Source organism: Pan paniscus, chromosome 18 (genome assembly GCF_029289425.2).
Source record: "Pan paniscus chromosome 18, NHGRI_mPanPan1-v2.0_pri, whole genome shotgun sequence".
Classification (NCBI taxonomy): Eukaryota; Metazoa; Chordata; class Mammalia; order Primates; family Hominidae; genus Pan; species Pan paniscus.
The window spans coordinates 4838822-4862818 of record NC_073267.2 but is presented as its reverse complement, the minus strand read 5'-3'; the positions used below and the strand labels follow the sequence as shown (position 1 = coordinate 4862818).

General features: G+C 61.9%; 2 protein-coding genes across 4 annotated transcripts in view; one reads left to right on the top strand and one right to left on the bottom strand.

The window, feature by feature from the left end:
• The window catches only part of PAM16 (presequence translocase associated motor 16), a 35707-nt gene extending 20207 nt beyond the window's left edge, over nt 1-15500 (top strand). The window contains exons 2-3 of one of the 3 annotated variants that reach the window (XR_008954889.2): nt 7949-11457; nt 14345-15500. Coding sequence is in view for 2 of the 3 variants with exons in the window: in XM_057299976.2 (XP_057155959.1) it covers nt 10443-11387 (945 nt within the window). In the remaining variant the exon portion in view is untranslated. Of the gene's footprint in view, nt 1-7948; nt 11972-14344 lie in introns of those variants that run through there. The other 2 variants (XM_057299976.2, XM_057299977.2) reach the window with 2 other exon arrangements.
• On the bottom strand, nt 421-23899 carry GLIS2 (GLIS family zinc finger 2). The gene is made up of 7 exons (XM_034939703.3): nt 23435-23899; nt 7271-7508; nt 6204-6376; nt 5044-5220; nt 4828-4961; nt 4628-4746; nt 421-3295 (listed from the first exon to the last, which is right to left on the bottom strand). Exons 2-7 carry the CDS (start codon nt 7440-7442, stop codon nt 2496-2498), a joined length of 1575 nt encoding a protein of 524 aa, XP_034795594.3. The 5' UTR covers nt 7443-7508; nt 23435-23899; the 3' UTR covers nt 421-2495.
• Between the last annotated feature and the right edge of the window lie 98 nt (nt 23900-23997).

Sequence of the window (23997 nt, the reverse complement as noted above, 5' to 3'; positions counted from 1 at the left end):
CTGCCCCTCCCACGGGGTGGCGGTCTCCTGGCCCCAGAGCTCTTGTCGGCAGCCACCCTGTCCCTGGGGCAGGTTTGAACCTAGCACCTCAGTAATCTGGGCACAGTACCCCAGAATGCGGCTGGGGGGAGAAGGGCCTTTGCCCACCACTCTCCAAAGCCGCAGCGGGCAGTAGTGGGCTGAGGACTTGGACCTTGGGATGCTCCGCCTGGAATCTTCTGTCTCAGTTCCTGTCACCTGTGCGCCCTCAGCACCTACCTCCTTCCCAGCCTTCCAGTTCCTGCTCTAAGCGGCAGATTGAGAGGGAGGGGCACCTGCAGGGTTGGGGAGGAAGCCCAGATCAGGCCTGCAGGGGCTCAGGGCAGTGGTGGCCTCATGTCAGGGCCGGGTTCCTGGCACATCCATGACATACAAGCCATCTTTGCAACTCACTTTTATTGTTTCTTTATAAACTTCCTCTCCCATGGAGGAATATATTGTTATAGTCATTAGCTTATCTCTTTTTTTTAAAACTCTATGCTAACAGCAATGGAGCCAAGAGGAGGAAAACATAAGCTACGATAGAAAGGCACTTAGAACCTGTTAAAATACTGACGTCCTGGAATGTGCAACAACACACCAATGACAACCACAAAAAGTACACCGGCCCTGCCGAGCCTGGTCCGTCACCGAGTCGCATGCTGAGCTCGTTGGCCTTCCAGTGCCCTGTTCCTCCGCTCTGCTCAAGTTGCAAACCCATGACCCCGCCAGGGACTTAAGGCCTGGGGCCCTCACAGGGGTGGGGGGTGCTCAGGGCCTGGGTGGGGCCCGAAGAAAGGAGACCAGCTCCCTCCTACCTTGCTCATAGCCCCTTCGAGGGGCAGAGCCAGTGTGGCTGGGCCCTGTCAGGGCTGGAGTCCAAAGCCCAGTGGCAAGGTGGGCCGGGTCAGGGTGACCCCTCTGGGACAGAAGGGCAGTCCGGGAGAGGGTGGGGTCAGCAGAGCTGCCAGAGGACCTGCAGGGCCACTAAGGACCCCAAGGCTGTCCGGGCAGCTGCCTCGTTTTACAGATGGGGAGGTGGAAGGGCCTGGCCACTCAGAGGCCTGGTGACAGCGCAGGCCTAGAAGCCAGAACTCCCAGCTGCCAGGTGGGAGAGGGAGCAGGGAGAGGCCCCAGATGGGGGGTGCATGGCTGCGTCCATCCCTCAGGGCGTCCTGGGATGGGACTGGGGCACAAGGCCCTCCAGCACCACCCTTAAGTGGTTCTGGCCCCTGCCAGGGTCCCTCTGAGTGGCACAGAACCTGGGGGGGCCCACTGGGTGTTAGGGGTGGGGAAGTGCCTCTGAGAAAGCGGCCCAGCAGGGAAAAGCCAGAGGAAGCAACGTGTCATGGGTCCAGCACCCTCCTCCAGCCACTGCTTCCCTCAAGGCCTTCAGTCCACAGCCTCCAGAAAGCTCCCAACACAGCACTGACTGGGAGCCCCCTCCCCTGCATGCTGTCACTTGGAGCCCCCAGACCAGGAGCTGTGTCCCAGCCTGTGGTCGGTCGTCCCCAGCCAGCCTCCCCCTTCCTGGTACAGGACCAAGGACCCAAAGGCCTCTGCAGGGGGCGCTGCCCAGGCCAGGCCCAGCGGGGGTAGGAGGAGGAAGACGGGGCGCTGGGCCTGGCCCCACATGCTCCCTGAGCTAGGGCCCAGGTCACTCAGTATCTTGGCACCACAGCTGGCCTGGCACCTCCCCTTGCCAGCTCAGGGGCCCTCAGACCTGCTTCCCATGCTCCCAGGGTGCCCCAAAAGGTAGAGGGAGGAGACCCTGGGGTGCAGGGGTGGAGTGGCCAGCTATCCCATCTGGTACTGCAGGCCTGGCGTGGGGTGAGGACGGCGGCTGCAGAGCGGGCCTCCTCCTAACTAGTGGGAGGCACCTTGTCCTGGGGGGCATGCTTCTACTTGGGGCTTTGCAGGGGCCTGCATCTGTCTTGCTTTCCCTCTGGAGGCAGGGTCAGAGGGAAAGGGGTCCAAGGAGCCCCCAGGGCAGGGGCTGGGTAAGCCTAGGAGGGAAGGGCAGGCCTCTGGTCCCTGGGGGCTCCTCTCAGGAAGGGGGAGCCTTGGTGCCAGCAGGGAGGGCAGATGCTACCCCACCCACCCCGTCTGCTGGGAGAGGGCGACTTGCCATGGGTGGTCACTAGGTGAGGGAGGTGCCAGGGTGGGAGAGGGAAACGGGAGGAGGTCGGGCAGGGGAAAGCCTCTCAGAAGCTGAGGGCCAGGTGGTGGGGGACAGACAGGAGCGAGGCTTCAGCACCCAGGAGCACAGCTCTCCCTGCATGACAGGCCAGGTCCCCACCCAGGGGCTGGGAGGCCAGCCATGAATGACCTAGCACCATCCTTGCTCCCGGCGGGCTGGGCTGGGACTGCCCGGGCAGTAGGACATTATTGCTATTTCACAGAAGAGTTTCCGTTCGTCGGGGGCAGTGCCGGGAGCTGCCCGGGGGGGCACCACAACTGTCCGCAGGATGGGCTCATCAGTTCACCACAGCCGGTTTGAGCAGCACTGAGCCTGGCGGGATGACCACCCAGCCAGGGGCCAACGCCTCTGGGCTGCTGGCAGCTGAGTTGACGCCCGTGGACAGGTCCAGCACGGTGCCTGGCAGCAGGGGGAGTCCATCGGGGCTTGGCCGGGAGCAGCTGCTCTCCGTCCTTTCAAGGGGCGTCTTGTGGCCCTCCATGCCCAGGGCCCTGGTGGGCACCGACCCACGCCCCTTCTCCCCCTCGGCCTTGCCACCAGCGGCGCCAGCAAGGAGGGAGACCACAGGCAAGCCCAGTCCGCCAGCCCCAAAGGGCGAGGGCAGCAGCGGGTTCTTGGCCAGATTGAGAGGCAGGACGGGGCCTGGCAGCCCAGGGCCCATGCCCCCCCCACCCCCACTGCCCCCACCATTGCCACAGGCCAGGGCACTGAGGTCAAGGGGGCCGGGGGCCAGGGGTAGGGGTAAGCCGGGCAGGCCAGGGCCTCCAAAGAGGGCAGCTGGGTTGGGGATGATGATCTGGGCCCCACTGACATAGGGGCCGCCGTCGGGGGCGGGCAGTGGCGGCTTAGGGGGTGGGCGCAGCTGCAGGAGCTCTTGCTGCTCGTGGGACACGAAGTGGCCATGGGCCTTGATGTGCTTGCGCAGTGAGCTGGGGTCCGTGTAGCGCTTGTGGCAGCCGGGCATCTTGCAGTAGTAGGGCTTGTCCACGTAGTGGGTGCGCGTGTGCTTAAAGCGGTCACTGGAGTTGGAATAGCGCTTGTTGCAGCCCTCATAGGGGCAGACGTAGGGCTTCTCACCTGCAGGGTGGTGCAGTGCAGTGCCGCCATGAGGGGTCTCTCCCCTTCCTGGGTCTCACCCCATGCACTCAACATTTCCCCAGGCCAAGCACTCCCTGGGAACACAGATGCCCCAATTCTGGGGGCAGGGGGCATCCCCAGCACATGGCATGAGATCTGCCCCCAGGCAGGGCACAGAGGCTGAAAACTCAGCCTGGTTGACTCCAGCTCTGCCTGGCCTCGCCCTGCACCCTCTGCTACAGAGGGTGTGCCTTTCAGCAGCAGAACATGGCCTTGGAGGCCGGGCCCGGTGGCTCACGCCTGTAATTTCAGCACTTTGGGAGGCCAAGGCAGGCAGATCACTTGAGGCCAGGAGTTCCAGACCAGCAGGGCCAACATGGTGAGACCCCGTCTCTACTAAAACTACGAAAACTAGCTGGGTGTGGTGGCAGGTGCCTGTAATCCCAGCTACCTCGGAGGCTGAGGCAGGAGAATTACTTGAACCTGGGAGGCAGAGGTTGCAGTGAGCCAAGATCATGCCACTGCACTCCAGCCTGGGTGACAGAGTGAGTCTGTCTCAAGAAAAAAAAAGACACCATGGCCTTGGAGATCACATCCTGGCACGAGGCGCCCAGCGTGGGCCTGGCCACAGGGAGTGCTGCCTGGGCACTACTGCCCTCACTCAACAAATGGCTGAAGGTTCACCAGGCATCTTCTGCTGCCCTGGCCAGAGCAGGGGGCCACATGTAGTGACTGACCTCCTGATACATGGCTCTCCACCTGGAGTTGTGCTGCCAGGGTGAAATAAACACCAGGAAAAAACATACACATCAGCTCCTTGAGGCTTTGTCATGAAATGAAGAACTTCAATATCTCACTGATTTGTCTTTAATAATGAATTGATAACACGTTGGATGTACCGGGGTCAACGAACCATATTACAATTAATTTCACCCATTTATTTTTGCTGTATTTTATGCAGCGATTAGGAAATGTAAAATTATGTCTGTGGCTCCGACAACCAGAGCTGTCCTGCTATGGGCCTGGGCTGTAGTGAGGAGTGAAGCCGACCTGGCCTCTGCGATCACAGAGGTGGCATTAGTCAGAAGATGCCCACGGGAACCAGGAAATGGCATTGGTGCTCCAAGAGCAGGTGCTGGGTGGGGGTCTAACCCTCAGGGGATGCTTCCCCTAGCAAACTGCATTGGAAAAGGGACCCCTGGGCGATGAGATCAACCCTTATCTCTGAGGCCCGGGATTTATTTAACAGTCCCCTCCCCCTGGGGACCTGCCCAGCCGGTCTCAGCTGAGCGCCCCCTTCATGGGCCAAGCCGCCCGGCCCCGGCCTCTTACCTGTGTGCGACCGGTTGTGGATCTTCAGGTTCTCCAGGCGGGAGAAGCTCTTGCTGCAGGTCGGACAGTGGTGCGGCTTCTCGTTGGTGTGTGTGCGGATGTGGATGAGCATCTTGTACCTGCTCCAGGGAGGGCGGGGGGCACGGCTCAGCTCACTGGAGACCCCAGTCCTCCCTCTACCCCTCTCTCCCCCACCTCACCTGGCGTTGAAACCTCGGCCATGGCGGGCGCAGCCCTCCCAGTGGCAGCAGTACCCCGCATCCTTCTCGGGCTTGACATGGTAATCGTTGACATGGTCCACCAGGTCTTGCAGGAGCTCAAAGAGCTGGTTACACTGCGGAGGATGGGAAGTGTTCTGAGCCCATGCGGGGTGACCTGCCCCAGACTCCACACTACTCTTCCTGGCCCCCACTCACCTTGGCCCAGCGACACACCAGCTGCTTGGGCAGGGGCAGGTCTGGCGAGAGGCACTTGTCCTTGGGAGGGGTAAGGAAGGAGGAGGCAGGCAGGTGCAGGGCCCCCCCGGAGCCGAGGGGCAGGAAGAACTGGAAGGAGCTGGGGACACCATCCAAATAGCGCAGTGGCTGGAAGTCCTGGGGTGCGAGGGGAGGGCTAGTCAAGGTCCTGCTGGCCCAGAGCCCCCCTGTCCCATCGGTAGTGGACTGAATGGTGTCCCCAAACAGAGACATTCAGGTCCTCTTCTCCCCAGCCCCTACCTGTGCATGTGGCCTTATTTGGAACTAGGGTCTTTGCAGATGTAATCAAGTTAACATGAGGTCACACTAGATTAGGGTGGGCCCAACACCCCGTGACTGGTGTCTTTTTAATTTTTATTTTCTTAATTAAAAAAAATATATAGCCAGGTGCAGTGGCTCACGCCTGTAATCCCAGCACTTTGGGAGGCCGAGATGGGCGGATCAGTTGAGGTCAGGAGTTCAAGACCAGCCTGACCAACATGGTGAAACCCCGTCTCTACTGAAAATACAAAATTAGCCAGGTGTGGTGGTGTGTACCTGTAGTCCCAGCTTGGGAGGCTGAGGCAGGAGAATCGCTTGAACCCGGGAGGCGGAGGTTGCAGTGAGCTGAGATCCAGGCCACTGCCCTCCAGCCTGGGCAATGGAGCAAGACTCTGTCTCAAAAAAATAAATAGAGATGGGGTCTTGCTATGTTGCCCAGGCTAGTTTTGAACTCCTGGGCTCAAGCGATCTTCCCACTTTAGCCTCCTAAAGTGCTGGGGTTACAGGTGTGAGCCACCGTGCCCGGCCATGACTGGTGTCTTTATAAGAGAAACCAGAGAGAGATTCGGACACAGAGGGACAAAGACCGTGTGAAGACAGGGCAGAGCCTGGAGTGAAAGAGCTACCAGGCTAGAGTGCCAGGCATTGCCAGACGCTGCCAGAAGGCAGGAGAGAGGCAGGGAAGGTTCTCCCCTAGAGCCTTCCAGGTAGACTCCAGCCTCCAGAATTATGAGGGGTAACACATCTGTTTTTTAAACCACTCAGTGTTGGGGTACTTTGTCATGGCAACCCCAGGAAACCAGTCCACCCCTCTCTCCGGAACTCTCACCCCTCCTTACCGAGGCACTGGGCACTGGAGGCAGGTCCCCGTTGCCCTGGCGCTCGGGGGACAGCGAGCTGCTGCCATTGGGGGAGTCCAGCCCAGATGGTGGTGACAGGCTGAGGTCCACGAGAGGGGCTGCTGAAAAGCGTCCCTCCACCTTCTCAGGAAACTTGGAGTTCAGCAGGAAGCCTAAGGGAGAGGCACAGTTCAGGGTGTGCTGGAGCATAGAGTCCCAGTGGGCCAGGTACTCCTGCCTCCGAACCCCCACTGTGACCTTGGGAGCAGACACCAGCCATGCCCCCAGACCACACGAATGTGAGGAGCAGCCTGTGGAGCTGACAGGTGTGTGACACCACCCACCACCTCTGAGCTTTACCAGCCGCCAGAGCTTGGCCCCCGTGAGCCGGGGAGGGGGGAAGTGCCCGCTTTGCAGACGGGAATGGTCTGGCACGCAGGGTTAATAACAGAACAGGACTCGAACCCAGGGCCCCTGGGTCCCTGTCAGACGGGCAGGTAGGAACCTTTCTAGCTTTTCCCAGGCCCCTTCCTGCCTCAGTGCTCCCTTCTGTAAAGTGGCAGGTTCGGGCTGGGCTGCTCCCATAGCCTTCCCCTTCAGACAAGCGGTGAATCTGGTTTTCGGGTGACTCTGCTCTTGGAGGCAGGGCAGAAGTGGTGCACACCACCCTGGGCCCAAGCACCGGGAATCCCTGAGAGGCACCTCCTGGGCTCAGACCCAGCCTCTACTGCCCAGGTTGGCCAGCGGCACCACCCCACAGCCCAGGGTGCAGGTCCTGGAACTACTGCCGCTCCTTCTGAATGCCTGGTTGCCCGACCAGCTCTGTTCCAGATCTGCCTAGAGGCCTCAGTTTGCATCGTGTGCCAGCCACGTGAGCTGGGCACTGCAGCTCCCACCTCCCTGCAGACATACGCTGCTGGGCGGATGGAAGGACAAGCGTGTGGGCTTCCCATGAACCGGAAGCCGAGAGGGGCTGCAGCTACATGCTGGTGGACACACTTGGCCATTCTCCCTGTCACCATGACTGGATCAGGGCTAAGTCCCCCTGCCCTGCCCAGGGCCAGTACCTGAGGGCGGGGAGCCTGGAGAGCCAGGTGTGGGACTGTCATCCACCAGGCCCAGCTCCCTGTGCAGAGCACGGGGCCGGACCACACCCAGTGTCCTCTCCCGCTTCTCTCTTGCCGCCCGGAGCTTGGTGATACTCAGCTTCAGGTCGAGCGGCTCGTCCAGGGAGTGCATGGTGAGGGGGCTGGAGTTGGAGGTGGCAGCAGGCAGTGGGCTCCCAGCTGGTCTTCACGCAGGAACCTGGGGAAGGACAGGAGCTGTGCTGTGGCACTGAGACCCCAGGCTTCTCCTCGGGCTGTACTCATGACAGTCTAACAGGAGCAGGAGCAGGGGGCAGTGTGAGGTTGTCTCCTGGGTAGGGAGACCCTCTGAGCGACCTGGCCGGCAGCTATCATGGGGGGAGAGCCAACAGCCTCCTCAGAGATTCCGCATCTGCTTCCCATGAGTCTCTTGGGGAAGACAAAGCTCACGTTCTTCATTTTGCCATGAAACTGAATTTTATTTGCTGACAGAGTCTCGCTCTGTCACTCGGGCTGGAGTGCAAGTGGCACAATCATAGCTCACTGCAGCCTCGACCTCCTAGGCTCAAGCAATCCTCCCACCTCAGCGTCCCTGGTAGCTGGGACTACAGGCAGGCACCGCTCCTGGCTAATTAAAAAAAAAAATTTTTTTTTTTGTAGAGATCGGGTCTCTCCATGTTGCCCAAACTGATCTTGAACTCCTGGCCTCAAGCGATCCTCCTGCCTTGGCCTCCCAAAACGCTGGGACTACATGCCTGAGCCACCACGCTTGGCGAAATTGAGTCTTTTACAGGCATCGCCTCAGATCGCAGAGCTCAGAAGTGGAAGAACTATCAGATTTGCCAAGACCAGCTCGGTCGGGAGACTAATCCAGCGGCGCTAGAGGAATTAAAGACACATACGCAGAAATATAGCGGTGTGGGGTGGGAAATCAGGGGTCTCACAGCCTTCAGAGCTGAGAGCCTCGAACAGAGATTTACCCACGTATTTATTGACAGCAAGCCAGTCATTAGCATAATTTCTATAGATTATAGACTAACTGAAAGTATTCCTTATGGGAAATAAAGGGATGGGTCTGGCTAGTTATCTGCAGCAGGAGTGTATCCTTAAGGCACAGATCACTCATGCCATTGTTTGTGGTTCAAGAACGCCTTTGGCCGGGCGCAGTAACTCACACCTGTAATCCCAGCACTTTGGGAGGCCAAGGCGGGGAGATCACGAGGTCAGGAGATAGAGACCATCCTGGCTAACACGCTGAAACCCCAACTCTACTAAATAACAAAAAAAAAAATTAGCCGGGCGTGGTGGCGGGCGCCTGTAGTCCCAGCTACTCGGGAGGCTGAGGCAGGAGAATGGTGTGAACCCGGGACGCAGAGCTTGCAGTGAGCCGAGATCGCACCACTGCACTCCAGCCTGGGCGACAGAGCAAGACTCCGTCTCAAAAACAAACAAACAAAAAACCAAACGCTTTCAAGCAGTTTTTCCACCCTGGGTGGGCCAGGTGTTCCTTGCCCTCATTCTGGTAAACCTACAACCTTCCAGCGTGGGCGTCATGGCCATCATGAACATGTCACAGCGCTGCAGAGATTTTATTTATGGCCAGTTTGGGGGCTAGTTTACAGCCAGATTTTGGGGGGCCTGTTCCCAACAAGATTCAAGGCCTGAAGCCAGATCTCCCGGGAACTGGCTAGCCGTGTCCTAACAGCCTTTTCTGACAGAGCAGGAGCCATGCTCCGGACTCCCGCCCTGTTTGACCCCAAAGATCTAGAACCAGGCCAGGGGGCAAGGAGCATCCTCTGAAATGGCCGGCAGGTAGCCACGCTCACCTCCAAGGAACTCGCACCAGGCAAACCGAGAAAGTGGGCACAGCCAGGGGCCCCACCGCCCTCCCTGCAGAGGACTAGAGGAGAGGCATCGCAAGCCAGGGAGCCCCAGGGCGCTGGGTCGCCACCAGGGGGCAGCTGGGGATTGTGGCCTGGCCTGGCCAGCTGGGGCAGGGTTGGTGGAGTTGACCAGCTGTATCTGGGGGTTAACATATAAATAAGTAGAAATTATTTTTTACTGGAGATGGTATTCTTTTAGTATAACTTCCCATGCTGTAATTTTCATCATTTTTCTTAGAATTTCTCACTGGTTTAAATTTCATTTTCTTTTTGGAAATGGAGTCTCTCAGTCACCCAGGCTGGAGTGCAGTGGTGTGATCTGGGCTCACTGCAACCTCTGCCTCCCGAGTTCAAGCGATTGTCCTGCCTCAGCCTCCCAAGTAGCTGGGATTACAGGTGTACACCATCACACCCAGCTAATTTTTCTATTTTTAGTAGCGACAGGGTTTCACCATGTTGGCCAGGCTGGTCTCAAACTCCTGACCTCAGGTGATCTGCCCGCCTCGGCCTGCCGAAGTGCTGGGATTACAGGTGTGAGCCACCTCGCCCCACCTGGTGTAATTTTCCTCACATGCAAATGATCTAACAGTATCCACCGACCCAAGAACAAGGTCAACGCTTCATTCTAAACCCAAACTTCACATTCAGAGCAGCAATCTTTTCCTACGCGGTTAAACACGACATTTCCTTGCGTTTGTTCATTGGGATTATTACAACTTGAAAATCTAACTGCTGCACAATCACGCTGTGAGATCCCGTCTTTCGCGGTATTGGGGTCTTTACTCAATACCAAAGGGCAGCCATGGTGGACATAACTACTACATGGTGAAATACTTTGGATATGCCCCCGTGTGTTTCCCTGGGGGCTAGCATAGCCTGTGAGTGGGGAGAGATGCTGTCCACAGAGCAGGACAGGAAGGCAGCTCCCACGTCCTCCCCTTCTGCCCTGACTCTCCAAGCAGGTAGGGCATAAAACGTTCCCCCCTTCACTGGAGATCCTCTGCTTCTAGGGACACATCCCCAGACCCCACCCCAACATGGCTGACACGGGGGTCTCAGCACAGGGGGGCTGCCTACCTCTCCCAAGGCTGCATCATCAGAGCCAGGGCAGCTGCACTAGGCCGTGGGACCTAGGTCTGCGATTCGCCCCTGTTGGAGCTGTCAGATTGTTTGAATTTGCCTCCCAGGCCATGCATGGGCCAGGGGCTCCCAGAGATGCGGTGGGGTAGGGACCACACCCCCGCTAGCAGGTGGGTGGGTGACAGTGATGGATGGACCAGGGTCCCCTCCACCGTTTGTCTGGCTGGACAGGGAGTTGCCCTCTGCCTGAACCCCTGCCAGTTCCATCTGTCTATCTGTGTGTCTATCCTCCTGCTACCTGTTTATTTTTAGACACAGGCGCAATCCAGCCTCCCCGAAGCTCCTCTGTGCTGGGAGCCTGGACGGGGAGGAAGGAAGTAAATATTTATGCTGATGAAGAATTCAGGAGCCAGGAAGGGCTGGTGGCCTGGTCCCTTGGCTGGCCTGGGGCCACAGGCCTCCCCACAGCCTCTGTCCTCACCCCCACCCCCACCCTTCCGGAGAAGGGGACCACAAGGGCAGGATGGTTTGGGAACTGGGAATTCCAGCTGACGGGGACACTCACTGGCAGCGCTGCCCAAGCAACATCCTTTGGCACCTGCCCCACTGCCTTCCCAGGACACATGGGGACTCGGGAAGCCAGGGGCCGAGTCACCTTGTTCTTAGGGCCTGCAGGGGACACTTCCCCAGGAGGAGCCTGTCTCCCCAGGTGGGGCCAGCCACACGGCCCAAAGCCAGAGGGAGGACTCCAATGCCCCCCCTTCATCAGCAGGTCCAGTCCCCAGGGGCACCCCCACACACTTCCTGCCACTGGGTCCTGCCAGGGAGGCAGGGGTTCAATCCAATGCAGGCCAGAGCCCGGCACACGGCCTGCGTCCCTGCCCCCGGGAAAGGAAGGAGCTGCCCCCAGCCCTACACCTCCCAGCATCCCCGTTCCAGGCCCTCCCCACCCAGAGTTTTTCCTCCAATGGAGGCCCCACCCCAGAGGGGAGACGGTCAGTGACCCTGCTTCAGTTCTGACCTTGGCCAGGCTTAAAGCCTCCCCTTCCACCCCCGCCCCGACCGGCAGCAGCCAGTTCTGGGCTCTGCTCTGTGCTTTTGTTCCCGGCTGGGTGAAGGGGGCAGGCGAGAGCTAGGTTCCTGCTCTCCTGAAAGCCTCGGAGGCCCAGAGCGGGGAGCAGCGGGCCTGCAACCTGGGAACCCTGAGTGAGTGCCCATGAGCGGGTGGCCGTGGCTCTCCCCAGCGTAAGGCCGACAGCCTGGCTCTGGACAAGCTCAGCCAGAGGCCCGGGTGCTAATTACTGCGGGGTCCCGAGGGCAGGAGCCGGCTCTCGGTCAGGTGGGGGCACCCCGTGGATGCTCCCCGGGCGCAGCGCAAGGCCCGCCGGCCCCACGCCCCTCTGCGCCTCCTGGTAGAGCCTTCCGTTCCTCAGTTTCCCCCCGGTGGGACGGCGCAGCGTGGAGGGTGCACAGAGCCCAGGGCTGCGTCTCTCGAGCACTCAGGCTGGGATGCGCCCAGGGCAGCGCCCCCACACGCAAGGGCCCAGGGGTTGGGGCGAGGGCTGGGGGTGTCGGTGGGGGGTGGGGGTGGCCGCGGAACCGGCCGCTGAGCGGCTCCTCCAGCTGCAAAAGGAACTAATTAGAGCGGGGCGAGCGGGAGGAAGCGGCTGCGGCGAGGGAGGAAGCGCGCGGGGGCGGCCGCGGGGACCACCGGGGCGGCGGGGGCTTCGGGGGACCGCGCCCTGCCCTTCCCACCCCCCGCAGGGCGGGGGTCACCCGGAGGGTGGTCTGGGCGGGCCCCCCGCCATCCCGGCCGAGACAATGGCTGCTATTGTGTGCCCGCCCGCAGCCCGGGCAGACGGCCCCCAGCTGCAGCGCTGGCGGAGCCACCCGGCCCCCCGCCCGCAGTCCCCGGCCAGGCCAGGTAGCCAAGGATCCCGCCCCGGCAGGCGGGGCCGGCCACTGTCCCCACCCTCCCTACTGGAAGGCACGGGGCGACCCAGCACACTCAGGGAAACTAAGGCCGGAAAAGACAGTCTCTTCCAGGGCCCCTTGGCCTGGGGTGGGTCATACACCAGAGGGGGTAAAGGACCATTAGGTACTGACCACGTGTCAGGCCCATCTGTCCATGGATTCAATGAGCCCTCTACAACCCTGCCTGGCAGTAGCTGCTGTCATTTTCCCGGTCTCACAGATGGGGAAACTGAGGCTTGAGATCACTAGGCTAATAGGGAGCTGGTTGGAGTCCTGCTCTGCATAAAGCTCCTTCTAGGCCAGGCGCGGTGGCTGACGCCTGTAAGCCCAGCACATTGGGAGGCCGAGGCAGGAGAATCCCTTGAGTGCAGGAGTTCTACACCAGCCTGGGCAACATGGAAAAATCCCGTTTGAAGTAAAAAAATCAGCCGGTGGCCGGGCACGGTGGCTCATGCCTGTAATCCCAGCACTTTGGGAGGCCGAGGGCAGACCACCTGAGGTCAGGAGTTCCAGACCAGCCTGGCCAACATGGCGAAACCCTGTCTCTACTAAAAATACAAAAATTAGCTGGGCGTGGTGGCAGGTGTCTGTAATTCCAGCTACCAGGGAGGCTGAGGCAGGAGAATCGCTTGAACCAGGGAGGCAGAAGTTGCAGTGAGCTGAGATTGCGCCACTGCACTCTAGCCTGGGCGACGGAGCGAGACTCCATCTCGGAAAAAAAAAAAAAAATAGCTGGGCGTGGAAGCAGGGACCTGTGGTCCCAGCTACTCGGGAGGCTGAGGTGGGAGGATCGCCTGAGCCTGGGGAGTTTGAGTCTGCAGTAAGCCGAGATCACACCACTGCACTCCGGCCTGTCTCAAAAAACAACAAAAAAAGCTCCTCCTTTCCTGCTTGGGGGAGGGTGGCTGGCAGGCCCTAAGCCTGTGGAGGTGCAGGGTGCACTGGGGGGCTGTGTGCACCCACCCTGAGAACCACTTGGTCTCTTTGCAGAAGGAAGCAGGTCCTCTGTAAGATGGGGCTGCATCCCTGCCCCGCTCCCAGCAGCATGGGGTCAGGTGAGTGGCCAGCGTGGCAGTGTTGTCAAGGGCAATGTGAGGAACACCCCTTGCCTTGGAGTGTCCTGCGAGTGCGCTTTCGGTCAGCAGTGGCCATTTAGCTGAGAACTTGGGGACAAGGCCTCAAGATGCATCTCTCAGAAGTCTATGTGGTCACCTTTGTTTTTTTTTGTTTGTTTCTTTCTTTTTTGAGATGGAGTCTCACTCTGTCACCCAGGCTGGAGTGCAGTGGCGCGATCTCAGCTCACTGCAAGCTCCGCCTCCCAGGTTCACAGCATTCTCCTGCCTCAGCCTCCTGAGTAGCTGGGACTACAGGCGCCCACCACCACACCCGGCTAATTTTTTTTTGTGTATTTTTTTAGTAGAGATAGGGTTTCACCGTGTTAGCCAGGATGGTCTCGATCTCCTGACCTCGTGATCCGCCCACCTCGGCCTCCCAAAGTGCTGGGATTACAGGCGTGGAGAGCCACCAAGTCTGGCCTTTTTTTTTTTTTTAAAGACACAGAGTCTTGCTCTGTCTGCCAGGCTGGACTGCAGTGGCGTGGTCATGGCTAACTGCCGCCTAGGCTCAAGAGATCCTCCTGCCTCAGCCTGCAGAGCAGCTAGGACCACAGGTGCACCACCACCACACCCAGCTAATTTTTAAATTTTTTATTTTGCAGAGATGGGGGGTCTCCCTGTGTCATCCAGGCTGGTCTCGATCTCCTGGACTCAAGCCATCCTCCTGTCTCTGCCTCCCAAAGTGCTAGGATTACAGGCAGGAGCCACCACGCCCAGCCCATCATCTTCTAATTTAATAGAAAGAGGAAGTGAGTCCCTGGTCAGTCCAGTCAGAGAAACCCTGGTCTGTGGGTGTCCCTGAGTCTATTACTGGAACCATCACTTCAGCACTATGGTCTTACAGATGGGGAAACTGAGGGCTGAAGGGGGAGGCATCCAGCCCAGGCTGCACAAGTAGGTGGCAAACCCACAACCAGAAGCCACGGGCAAGCAGCATGAGGACAGTACCCACAGCCAGGTGCGGGTACTGTGAAGGCAGGTGCTGTTTCATCCCCATTTTACAGATGCAAAAACTGAGGCTCAGGGGAGTGAAGTGACCCATCCAAGGTCACACAGCTTGTCCGTGGCAGAGCTGGGTTTCAACCCCAGTAAGTCCAGAAGCCATGTTCACTATTGGCCCTTCCTATGTCAGGGGCTCAGGCTTGGTACCCCCTCCCCGTCCAGGGACTTGTGGGGCTAGGAGGGATAGCAGAGCAGGCAGTGGGTGGGCGCTGGAGGGGCTGGCTGGGGTGGGGGGCCCACCAGGAGGCTTGGAGAGCCGAGGGCAGATCTGCTGCCAAAGCAAACGGCCCCACAGCCCCGAATTCCTGGGAACCAGCTGCGGCTCCCTGCTCTGGCCAAGAGCTCCACCCTCCTTGGCCGCCCAGCAGCAGGGGCTGGCGGGCAGGGGCAGGGCCTGCTGGGGGCCCCAGGCAGGAGGCCTCGTCCTCTCAGGGCCCCCCTTCCTGACCAGGCAGCAGAACCAGACTCGAAACCTGGGGCCCCACCCAGCTCTGCTACTCCCTTTGCGTGTCTCTTCAGTCTGCGCCTCATCCCCCTCATCCCAAATGGGATTATATAGGACCCCCATGTTGGGTTTCAGGGAGAAACCAATGCAGTGCTGCATATCCAATCACTATTGAGTGCTTCTCCTTCGTCCATAACATTCAGCACGGAGAACAGTGCCTGGCACATAGTAGGTGCTTAATAAAACGTGCTGAATGAATCGTCGCCAGTGTGCATGAGTCCATAGCCTTTGGCCCATCTACCGCTGTGAGGGCAGCTGAGTGGGGACTGGCCATCCCCTCTATGCCACTGCAGTCTCACCCTGAACCAGGAGAACCTGGGCTCTGCCACCTGCCAGCCAGCGTGCACCCTAAACAAGCCTATGCCCCTCAAAGAACCTCAGGCCTCTTCGATCCTGGGGAGTGACCACAGCTGGCCCTAACCACCTTCCAGAGCCCAACTGCATCAAAGAAAGAGCACTACAAGGCCCCGGGAAGGCCTGATCAACCCTGGAAGGAGCTGGCCGCAGACAGGCCTCCTCCCAGGACTGGGGAGGGAGGAGCTTATCCCGAGGCCTGGCGCAGCAGATCCCAGGAGAGGGGCCAGGGCAGGCAGCACTTCCTGGAAGAGTGGGGGATTCACCGTCCCTGGGAACCTTTGGCTCAGTAGGCAGCCCCTCCCCCTCCCAAGACGGGGCACTCAGCCAGCACCCCCGGACCTTTTGGGAGGGCAGACCCCCTCCCGGGGTGGGAACACAAGGGGTCCCAGGTGACCCAGCCAGGGCTGACCTCTGCCCTCTGCCATGGGGTCCTCGGGAAAGCACCTGAAGATGGGATGTGCCAGGGATCTTTTTTCTGCGTGTTCACAGAGTGTGCCCCAGGGCCAGGCTGCCTGTTTACAGCCCCCTGTGCCACCCCTGGCTGTGGGAACTCAGAAAGGCCCTGCTGTCTCTGAGCCTTGGTTTCCTTGTAGGTAACAGACACCACGGCAATGGTCCCTGGGACTCAGGGCATCTTGCAAGGGAGGGCCTTGTCCCCATGCCTGCCATAAAGAAGCTGCCAGCTACTGGTAACCCAGAGGATTCTTGTTTCCGGCCCCAGGCTGGGGGTTCCCTGCACAGCAACTTGGGCCTGCCAAGGTCACCCAGATAATTCAGGCAGAGCTGAAGCTGGAAGACGGGCCGGAGGGCTTCCCTGGCCTGCACCAGCCCGGGCTTCCTAGGAGATGCCCCACCAGATGCACTTCCTTCTCCAACGCCAGCAGGGAGGGTGACACCGGGCTCCGGGAGCCCCGGCACACACACGCACACTCACACAGATGGCCATGGCAGTCCAGCTGCAGGGCCGGCCTGGCACAGAGGCCTCCCCATCCTGGTGGATCCGGGCCCCTGCTGCAGCGGCCTCCACCCCCCGCTGCCTGCCCGCTGCTGCACCTTTGCACAACTATGTCTGGTATTTTCCTGTCTGCCCAGCTTTGGGGGGGTGCTTGGAGCTATGAGCACCGCCTGCACCTGGGCCCCAGCCAGAGGAAAGCCCGCCCCGCAGCCCCCACACCTGCCCACCCACCCGGGCTGGGAGGGGAGGGGACCAGAGCACTGGGCCCTGCCACCCAAATCCCTGGGAGGGGCTGGCACCAGGGAGCGAGACAGGGATGCACGCCCAGCAAGGCTGGGGCACAGACAGCCCAGGCCCTGCCAGGCAGCACTGCCATTCTCGGCAGACCCAGCCAGAGCTATCTGAGACCAGCAAAGGAATGGGCCAGTGTAGCACAGGACATGAGCAGGCACCCACAGCACCCCCGGATGTACAGACACCTGTGCACAAATGTGGCACACACAGGACATCACAGTAACCCCTTGCCCCAGTGTCGGGGCCAGGACTCAGGAGCCTTGGCCTCTGGGGGAGAGCAGGGATGAGGCCGGGTCCCCAGAGCGAAGGAAACACCGCGCCTCCCAAGCCACGCCTGGCTGCAGGCAGATCCCACAAGGAGCTCCTAAGTCCTGGGGGGTCGGGGCAGGCCCGTGGCCCACGCCTCCCCTGCCTGGGGCCAGGTACCAGGTCCACTGGGAACGGCACCCGCCAACTCCGAGAGCAGGAGTGGGTAAGGCGGGCGGTGGACCTTGGCCTGCCCTCCTGCCTCGGTTCTCCAACCACGCATTCATGCATTCCAACGCCAGGCCCTGCTAGATCGAACCGGACCTTGAGGGTGCCCCGACCAAGGTGGGGTGGGAGAAACAGTGTCGGGGCGGCTGCTCCTGCAGGGGGTCGGGCACAGATCCGGGTCAGCCTCATGGATATGGGGTGAAGAGCCTTGGGGAGGTGGGAGCCCTGCGGGTCGGCGCCCGGTCAGCATACCTGCTGCACACAGTCCATCACCCTGATGACCCCGCAAATGGATGCCATTTTCCCCATTTTCCATGTGGGGAAACCTGCCACTGTCACAGCCAGCAAGGGGCACAGCTGGGTTCGCCAGCAGACCCCAAAGCCCAGTGCCACAGAGGACCAGAGGCATGGCCCGGCTGATCTGCAGTGACCCTACCAGTCATGGAGTAGACGAGGAGGCAGGAGAGAAAGAGGCCCCTCAGAGAGGCTGGGACAGAACCTAGAGGGCACTGGGGAGCCACAGAGGGCTCTACACAGAAGAGTGCCACCTGCTCTCTCAGCCCAGAGCCTCCTGCCCCAGGCCCTCTCCTTTGGCACCCCCCTTCCTCAGGATCCCCTGCCCCCTGGGAACCTGATGCTCCCAGGTGCCAGCTCCTCCCTCACCACCATCCATGCCCCCCTGTTCTCCAGCCACCATCCCCTTCTGCCCCCTCCTCCACCAAGTGCTCCCTGGTTCACCCTCCCCAGCCTCAGTCTCTGGAGCTGCACACGGGCTGTGGGTCCAGGTACCCGAGGGCCTGCTGGGCAAAGACTTGCCTCTGTCCACCCCCGCTGGAGGCAGGCTGTCCCGGGTCCAAGTCCTTGCCAATGCATCACTGAAGCCACAGTGTCACCTGTGCACAGCGTGGTGTACACAGCGCCGACCTTCAGCCCCAGGCCTCCCACTGGCCCTGGCATCCAGAGCCTCCTTCCAAGAACGGAGCCTGGGAGTGGGCCGGGACACGTCTGGGACGCCGGGCAGCTCCAAACCCGCTGTGGCTACTGAAGAGAAGGCCTCACCAGCAGACCCCTGCCCCAGTTCCCACGGCCCCTGGCACAGAGCCCACCCCATCCACCAGAGTGAACTGGGCAGTGAGGCAGGGAACGCAGAATGAGAAAACTAGGCCTGGGTTTCCCCATCCACAGGAGGGGGCCTGCTGAGAGGACAGCCGAAGCTCCAACAACCCCAACCACTCACCTTAGGTGGCACAGTGGCACCTGCCCTTCACATATCCCAACACCTGGCACTCCGCGAATGAGTCCATCTCATTCATGTATTCATTCACTCGACAGACATTCCCGCCTTTACCCCCAAGTGAGGAGGGGAGGGGTAGGTATGGGGGGGTTCATGCCCAAAGAGGAATGTGACTTGCCCAAGGTCAAGGCTAGAAGCAGGGGCTGGTCTCCTGACATAGATGCCTCTTTCTCCCTGTCCCAGGCAAGGGACCCAGGAACAGAGCTGGACAAGGGTGTGGTGGCCCCTAGGAACCACCCTGGCCAGCTGGGATGGTGGGAAGGGCCCAGATCCCCCCCAGCTCCATCTCCTGCCACGCCCTCCCAGCCCTGGCCCCCAGCCCCAGACAGCTGGGCAACAGCAGGCCCAGCAGGGCACCGCACACACAGGACTCCAGCCCATGCCCTCCTCCTCAGCCACCCGCCCCTCTCTGTTCGCCTACTCTGGAAGAAAGCAAGTCCAGAAGCCGGGGACAGCCTCCAAGGCCATCGAGGTCCTTTTCCTTCCAAAGGGGAACACCCACTGGCAGGATCTGCCAGGCCTGGTGGCTCCAGGCCCTCGGGGCCCAGTGGCCCTAGAACCAAGCAGGGTGACCACTAGGTGCTCCGGGGGGTGCTGGGGGAGGCCGGGGCTGGCAGGGAGACGAGCACCAGCACAGGGTTGGGGGGACTTCAGAATAGGGAGGACAATGGAGGCCCCTACAGCCTTGCGGGGAGGGGACATCCCAGCTCAGAGTCAGTGTGCCTGGAAGGTGGGGTGGGGAATGGGGGCTCTGGATGAAGGCGGGAGTGGCCCAGGGGAGAACTGGCCCAGGCAGGCCGGGACTTGCTAGACAGCCCCAGGCAGACGATGCAGGGAAGGGGAGAGGCTTCTTCCAGACACGTTGGTCCCCGTCATGCCCTTGCAGTGGACGTGGGGGCAGGAGTGGAGCTGGGGGGATTCCCAGGCTAAACCGACATTTCAGGGGTCAGGGCCAGACAGCCCCAGACTCCAGTTCCCCTCTGTTCTTCCCCGATTGGGAGTGACCTCGGGCCAAACCCTCAAATGTCTCAGAGCCTCAGTTTCCCCCCACCAGCCTCCGACGACCTCTTGACTACCAGGGTCCCAGCGAGGCTGCCCTGGGAGCGTGCTGTGCCAGCGGTGGGGACCCTCCATGTGACGGGCAGGACTGTTTTCCGGAGGCTCCCGGCCGGGGGCTGACTCAGTCCACTCAGCGGTCTCCTGGGGCCTTTGCTGGCTTCCCACCCGCCCTTGGCCATGACTGGAGGAAGGGGCCAGGGCTGGGTCTCCGTCCCTTCCCCGGCAGCCATCTGCCAAGGCTGGAGTCCGTGTGCACGCACATGTGACACTCATAGGCCGGCCCCTCCCTGCGGTGGGCACTACCTGGCCTCTCAAGCACCGAAGACAAAGGGCATGAGGAGCCCAAGTCACCCGCCCCCCAGCCATCGAACTGGAAGAGTCTCAGCCCCCACCCATCCCCCAGCAGGGGCTGCTGGGGCAGATGGGAAGCCCCCACCCCTCAGCTGGAATCACTTCCCATCTCCATGCCCCCCAGGCCCACTTAGCCTGGCCACCAGCTAACCAGAATCCTCCAGCCCATCTGGGGGAGCGGGGGAGTGGAAGGCGAGTACCCGGCCTCTGTGCCTGCCCAGCCTCACCCAGGGGCTAAGCCGGAGCCAGGAGAGAAACCTGGGTCTCCTCCAGGCTGTGCCCTGCAGACCCTGCCACCATCATCACCATGATCCCTCTCCAGTCCCTGGGATCAAAGCAGTGCCCCCCACGCTGGCCCCCCAGCAGAGTACTAGAGGTGCTTGTTGGAGTGCGGAGTCCCCGCCCCCAGCCACGCCTGACTTAGAATTCACCAGGGTAGGGCGGAGGCGGCCACCTCAGAAACCACTGAGAGGCAGATGTGGCCCGGGAGACTCGCTAGGGCTGTGGTCCCCACACCCAGGGCTGGCAGCAGGCTGGGGCAGGGCGCAAGTTCCCAGAGACGTGAACCCCCAGATACACATCAGGGCCTCAACTCATCTCTGTGGACCCTTTCACAGCCCCTGGGAAGGGAGGCAACTTAGGCAGAGGGTGGAGAGCATCTTTCAGCTGGTCCCAGAGACCCCCTAGCCAGCAGGGAGAGGGTCTCTTACTGCTCAATACACAGCCCCGCCAAGCTGGGGATGCCCCCTACCCCTGAGAAGGGCATTTATCTGGGTGAGGGGAAGACCACCCAGGACCTTCCGGGGTTCCCCTGTGGTCTCAGTCACCTGCTGTGAAATAAAGTAACAATTATAGCCATGAGGAGAGGAAGGGATTCAGGGGACACTTTTCTCTGCAGCCACCCCCGCCCCAATTCCACCCAGCACAGGGCCTCTCCCATGGAATCAATTTCCTCCTTAGGTGCCAGAGCCCCCGGGCCTCCCCTTAGAGGCAGGAACCTTCGGAGGCAGCCTCTGGGGCTGGGGGTCAGGCCAGGCGACCCACAAAACTGCTTCCCCAGGAGCCCCCCCAAGATGCCCCATAAGAACTCCACATCTGGTCCCCCAGTCACAGCTGTCGCCACCCTCCCTCATCCAGAGATTGCCCCAAACCCTGGCCGGCACTGGCCCTCACCCCCTGGTCCAAGTGGGGAATTCAGATTCCAGGCGAGTGGAGCGGGTGGCTAGAAATACACATGGGAAATTGTTGCCGGGAAAACACATTCTTCCTCCCATACGGCTGCCCAGACCCTGAGAGGATTAGGTGGTGAGAGGACACTCCCACCGCCCGGGGCCAAGGCCAGGCCGGGAAGAAGGGTGGAGGGGAGAGTGGGGGCCTTGGAAATGGGGTCCGGGCCTCCCTCCAGGCCCCGAGAAGGGGCCCTGGGAGACCTTTGTTTTCCCTCCGGCCTGTTCACTCTCAGCCCTCTACTTGTCCTCCCTGCAAGGGGAGTTCAGGCGGGGGAAGAAATCGCTGTGGCTACCCAGTTGCAGCTGGGTTTCTCAGAAACAAAAGCTTTGGGGGGACGCGGTTCACACGATTGTTTGCAATGAGGTTTTGGGATGTCTGTGGCATCCAGTTATTCATCCGGGCTCCACCCTCGGATAATTGAGAGTTGGCTTTTGCTGGATTTACACCCTCTTTCCTCCCCCTGACCCCCCTCCACCCAGGCTTCTCATGGACTCTGGGAGCTCACCTGGTCTGACCCCTTGGTTTCATAGACAAGGCCGGGAGAGGGGAGGAGCCTGACCCAAGGACCACTGGAAGTTGGTGGTGGAGCCAAGACTTGAACCCAGGGCAGGAGACTCCCAGGCCAGGGGCTTTCCCCGGTCACCCTCCAGGCTGTGACTGGGCTCCAGCCAATCCCCAGAAGCCACTGACCCCAAAAGCAGCGGTGCCTGGAAGTGGGGTGACTCACTGTCTGGCTTCCCAGGGCACCCCCTCCCCATTGGTGAGGGAGGGACTGGCAGGTGTCCCTGTGTAGAGAGCCAGGAGCAAGGAGAGAAGAACTCCCCCAGGGGGCCTGGGCCAGGGTCACTCTGGGGCCGAAGAGCCCCAGCTGGAGGGATTTAACACCAAAGGTCAAAGGTCACAGACAAGGAAGGGCGGGCAGGCACAGGGGGTCAGCGCTAATGGCAGCTCCGGAAAGGAGGGGGAGGAGAAAAGGCTAAGAAAAACAGGGTTGCTTCCAAGGGGTCCGCACACCCCCCAAAACACCATCCCAAGTTCCTGGCACTGTCTCCTGCTTGGCTGGCCGCAGACAGGGCCAAGTTGAGCTGGAGGTGGGCGGTAAAATGGGCCAGGCTGGAGCTTGGCAAAGGGTGTCCCGGGAGGGGCCTCCCAGGTGCAGCCCCTCCCCCTGTGCAGGCCAGGCCAGCTAGGAGGCCCAGCCTGGGCTCTGGGGAGAAGGAGAAGCAGAGGGGAAGGTCCGAGGTCACCCGGGATGGGTGTGTGGGCTGGGCCTGGACAGCTGTGGCACTGTGGCACCAGAATGGGGCTTGGGGAGGGGTGACCCAAGGGGCCAGTTTCCCCTCCCCTGAGCCCGGGGGCTGGAAGGCCCTCCGAAGCGCAGTGTCTCTGGGCTTCCTCCGCAGCCGCAGGCTGGCCCCACCTTCCCTCCAGGATGCCAGGACACGCAGGATGGCGGCCTACTACCCAGGGTGCCAGCCTCCGAGAACCATGGCCCAGGCCCTTTCCATGGCCCAGACCAAGCCCAGGCCTTGGCTAGGTCCCCAGCCGGCCTGGCTGCCCCCTCAGTGTCAAGCATTCTCTCCAGAGCCAAGATCCTGGGCTGTGATGGCTGGGGGCCCAGGGCCCCTCCCAGCATCCCTTCCAGCTTCCCAGGCCCCAGGGCAGGGCTGGGCAACTCCTTGAAACCATTGCTTCCCGGCCACCCTCTGGCCAGGCTGGGCGGGCCCTCCTGGACAGGCAGACAGGCTGCACGCTGCCCTGCTGTGGCCCGAGTACCCTGCTGGGCAGGGCAGCATGCCAAGGCCTCCAGGTGCCAGCCTGGATTCCAGCCCCATCCCAGGGGGCCAGTGGGGAAGCTGTGCGTGCTTCTCCTCCCTCGGGATGCACCTGCCTCGCCCCCTCCTCCACCCGCTCCAGACCCGCCCTCCGGCGCGTATGGACCCCCTGCCATCTCCTCCCTGCCACGCCGGTCGCCTGCGTCCACCCGGACCGCAGGAGAGTAACAAGTGCCGGACTTGTCCCAAACTCCCAGTCCTGACTCCCCAGGGACGCCCCTTCCCGAGGTCCAAGGAAGGACCCGGGCTTGCGAGGGGCAGCAGGAGGGAGACTTTCCCGGCCAAGGGAGGAGGCACCTTCCAAAGCCCTTCCTAGCAGCAGCCCCGGCGCGGCCGAGAGGAGGGGCGGCTGCCCCGGACAACTTCATGCCCAGGCTCCGGGTACCCCCCTCTCACCTCGCCGCACGCCCCCCACCGCGGCCGCCCAACTTCCCAGCTGAAGTTTGCGCCCGCCCCGGGCCCGGGCGCTGCTCGGCCCGGCCTCCAGACGGAGGGAGGGAAGGAGGGAGAAGAAAGACCGAGAGCTCGAGGGACCCGGCCGGGGAGCCGGCGAGGGAGGGAGCGCGCGAGCCAGAGAGCGAGCGAACGCGGGGGCCTCGGCGAGGGCTCACAATGGCCCGGGGCGCGGACGCGAGCGGGGGAGGAGACCCTCGGGCCCCGCAGCCCCGGCGCGACAGGCGGGCCCCCACCCCCTCCCCGGCCCGGTCCCCAGGGCGCGACGCCCGGGGGGCTTCTTACCTCAGCGGCGGGGGCGGTCGGGATCCGGGCTGCGGGCTCCGGCGGTCGGGGGGCGCGGGGAGCCGAGCGGGGGAGGGGCCGGGGCGGGCGGGGGCCGGGGCGCGAGGCTCACGGGGCGCGGGCTCCCCTGGCACGGCCGCCCGGCGCCCGGCCGCTCCGCCACATCTGCAGCTCGGGCAGGGAAGGTGGCCGCGGCGGCCGGGCCGTGCGGGGATGTCTTAGAGGGAGGGAGGGCGGGCGGGCGGGAGGAGGGAGGCGGCGGGAGGAGGGCCCGCCGGCCGCGGAGGAGGGCGAGGAGGAGGGGCGCGGGGGGCGGCCTCCACCCCTCCCCTCGCTCGCTCGCTCCCTCCCTCCCAGCAAAACCCCTCTCACCGCAGCGGCCCCAGGCCCGGGGCGCCAGCTGCCAGGCGGGGCGTGCGCGTCGGGGGAGGGGGCGGCGGGAGCCGGCGCTGGGCCGAGGGAGGGGGAAGGGAGGGCGGCGCGGCCGCGGGGAGCGGGCACCGGGAGGGAGGGGTGGGGGAGGGAAGGGGGGCGCCGAGCCGCGCGCGTCCTCCTCGGCCCCA

Bases quoted from the DNA above. Each gene is read 5' to 3' on its own strand.
- GLIS2 (XM_034939703.3), bottom strand. From the start codon at position 7,442: ATGCACTCCCTGGACGAGCCGCTCGACCTGAAGCTGAGTATCACCAAG. The intron at 6,377-7,270 runs GTACTGGCCCTG...CCTCTCCCTTAG, and splicing joins TCCAGGCTCCCCGCCCTCAG to GCTTCCTGCTGAACTCCAAG. The intron at 4,747-4,827 runs GTGAGGTGGGGG...TCCCTGGAGCAG, and splicing joins GGCCGAGGTTTCAACGCCAG to GTACAAGATGCTCATCCACA.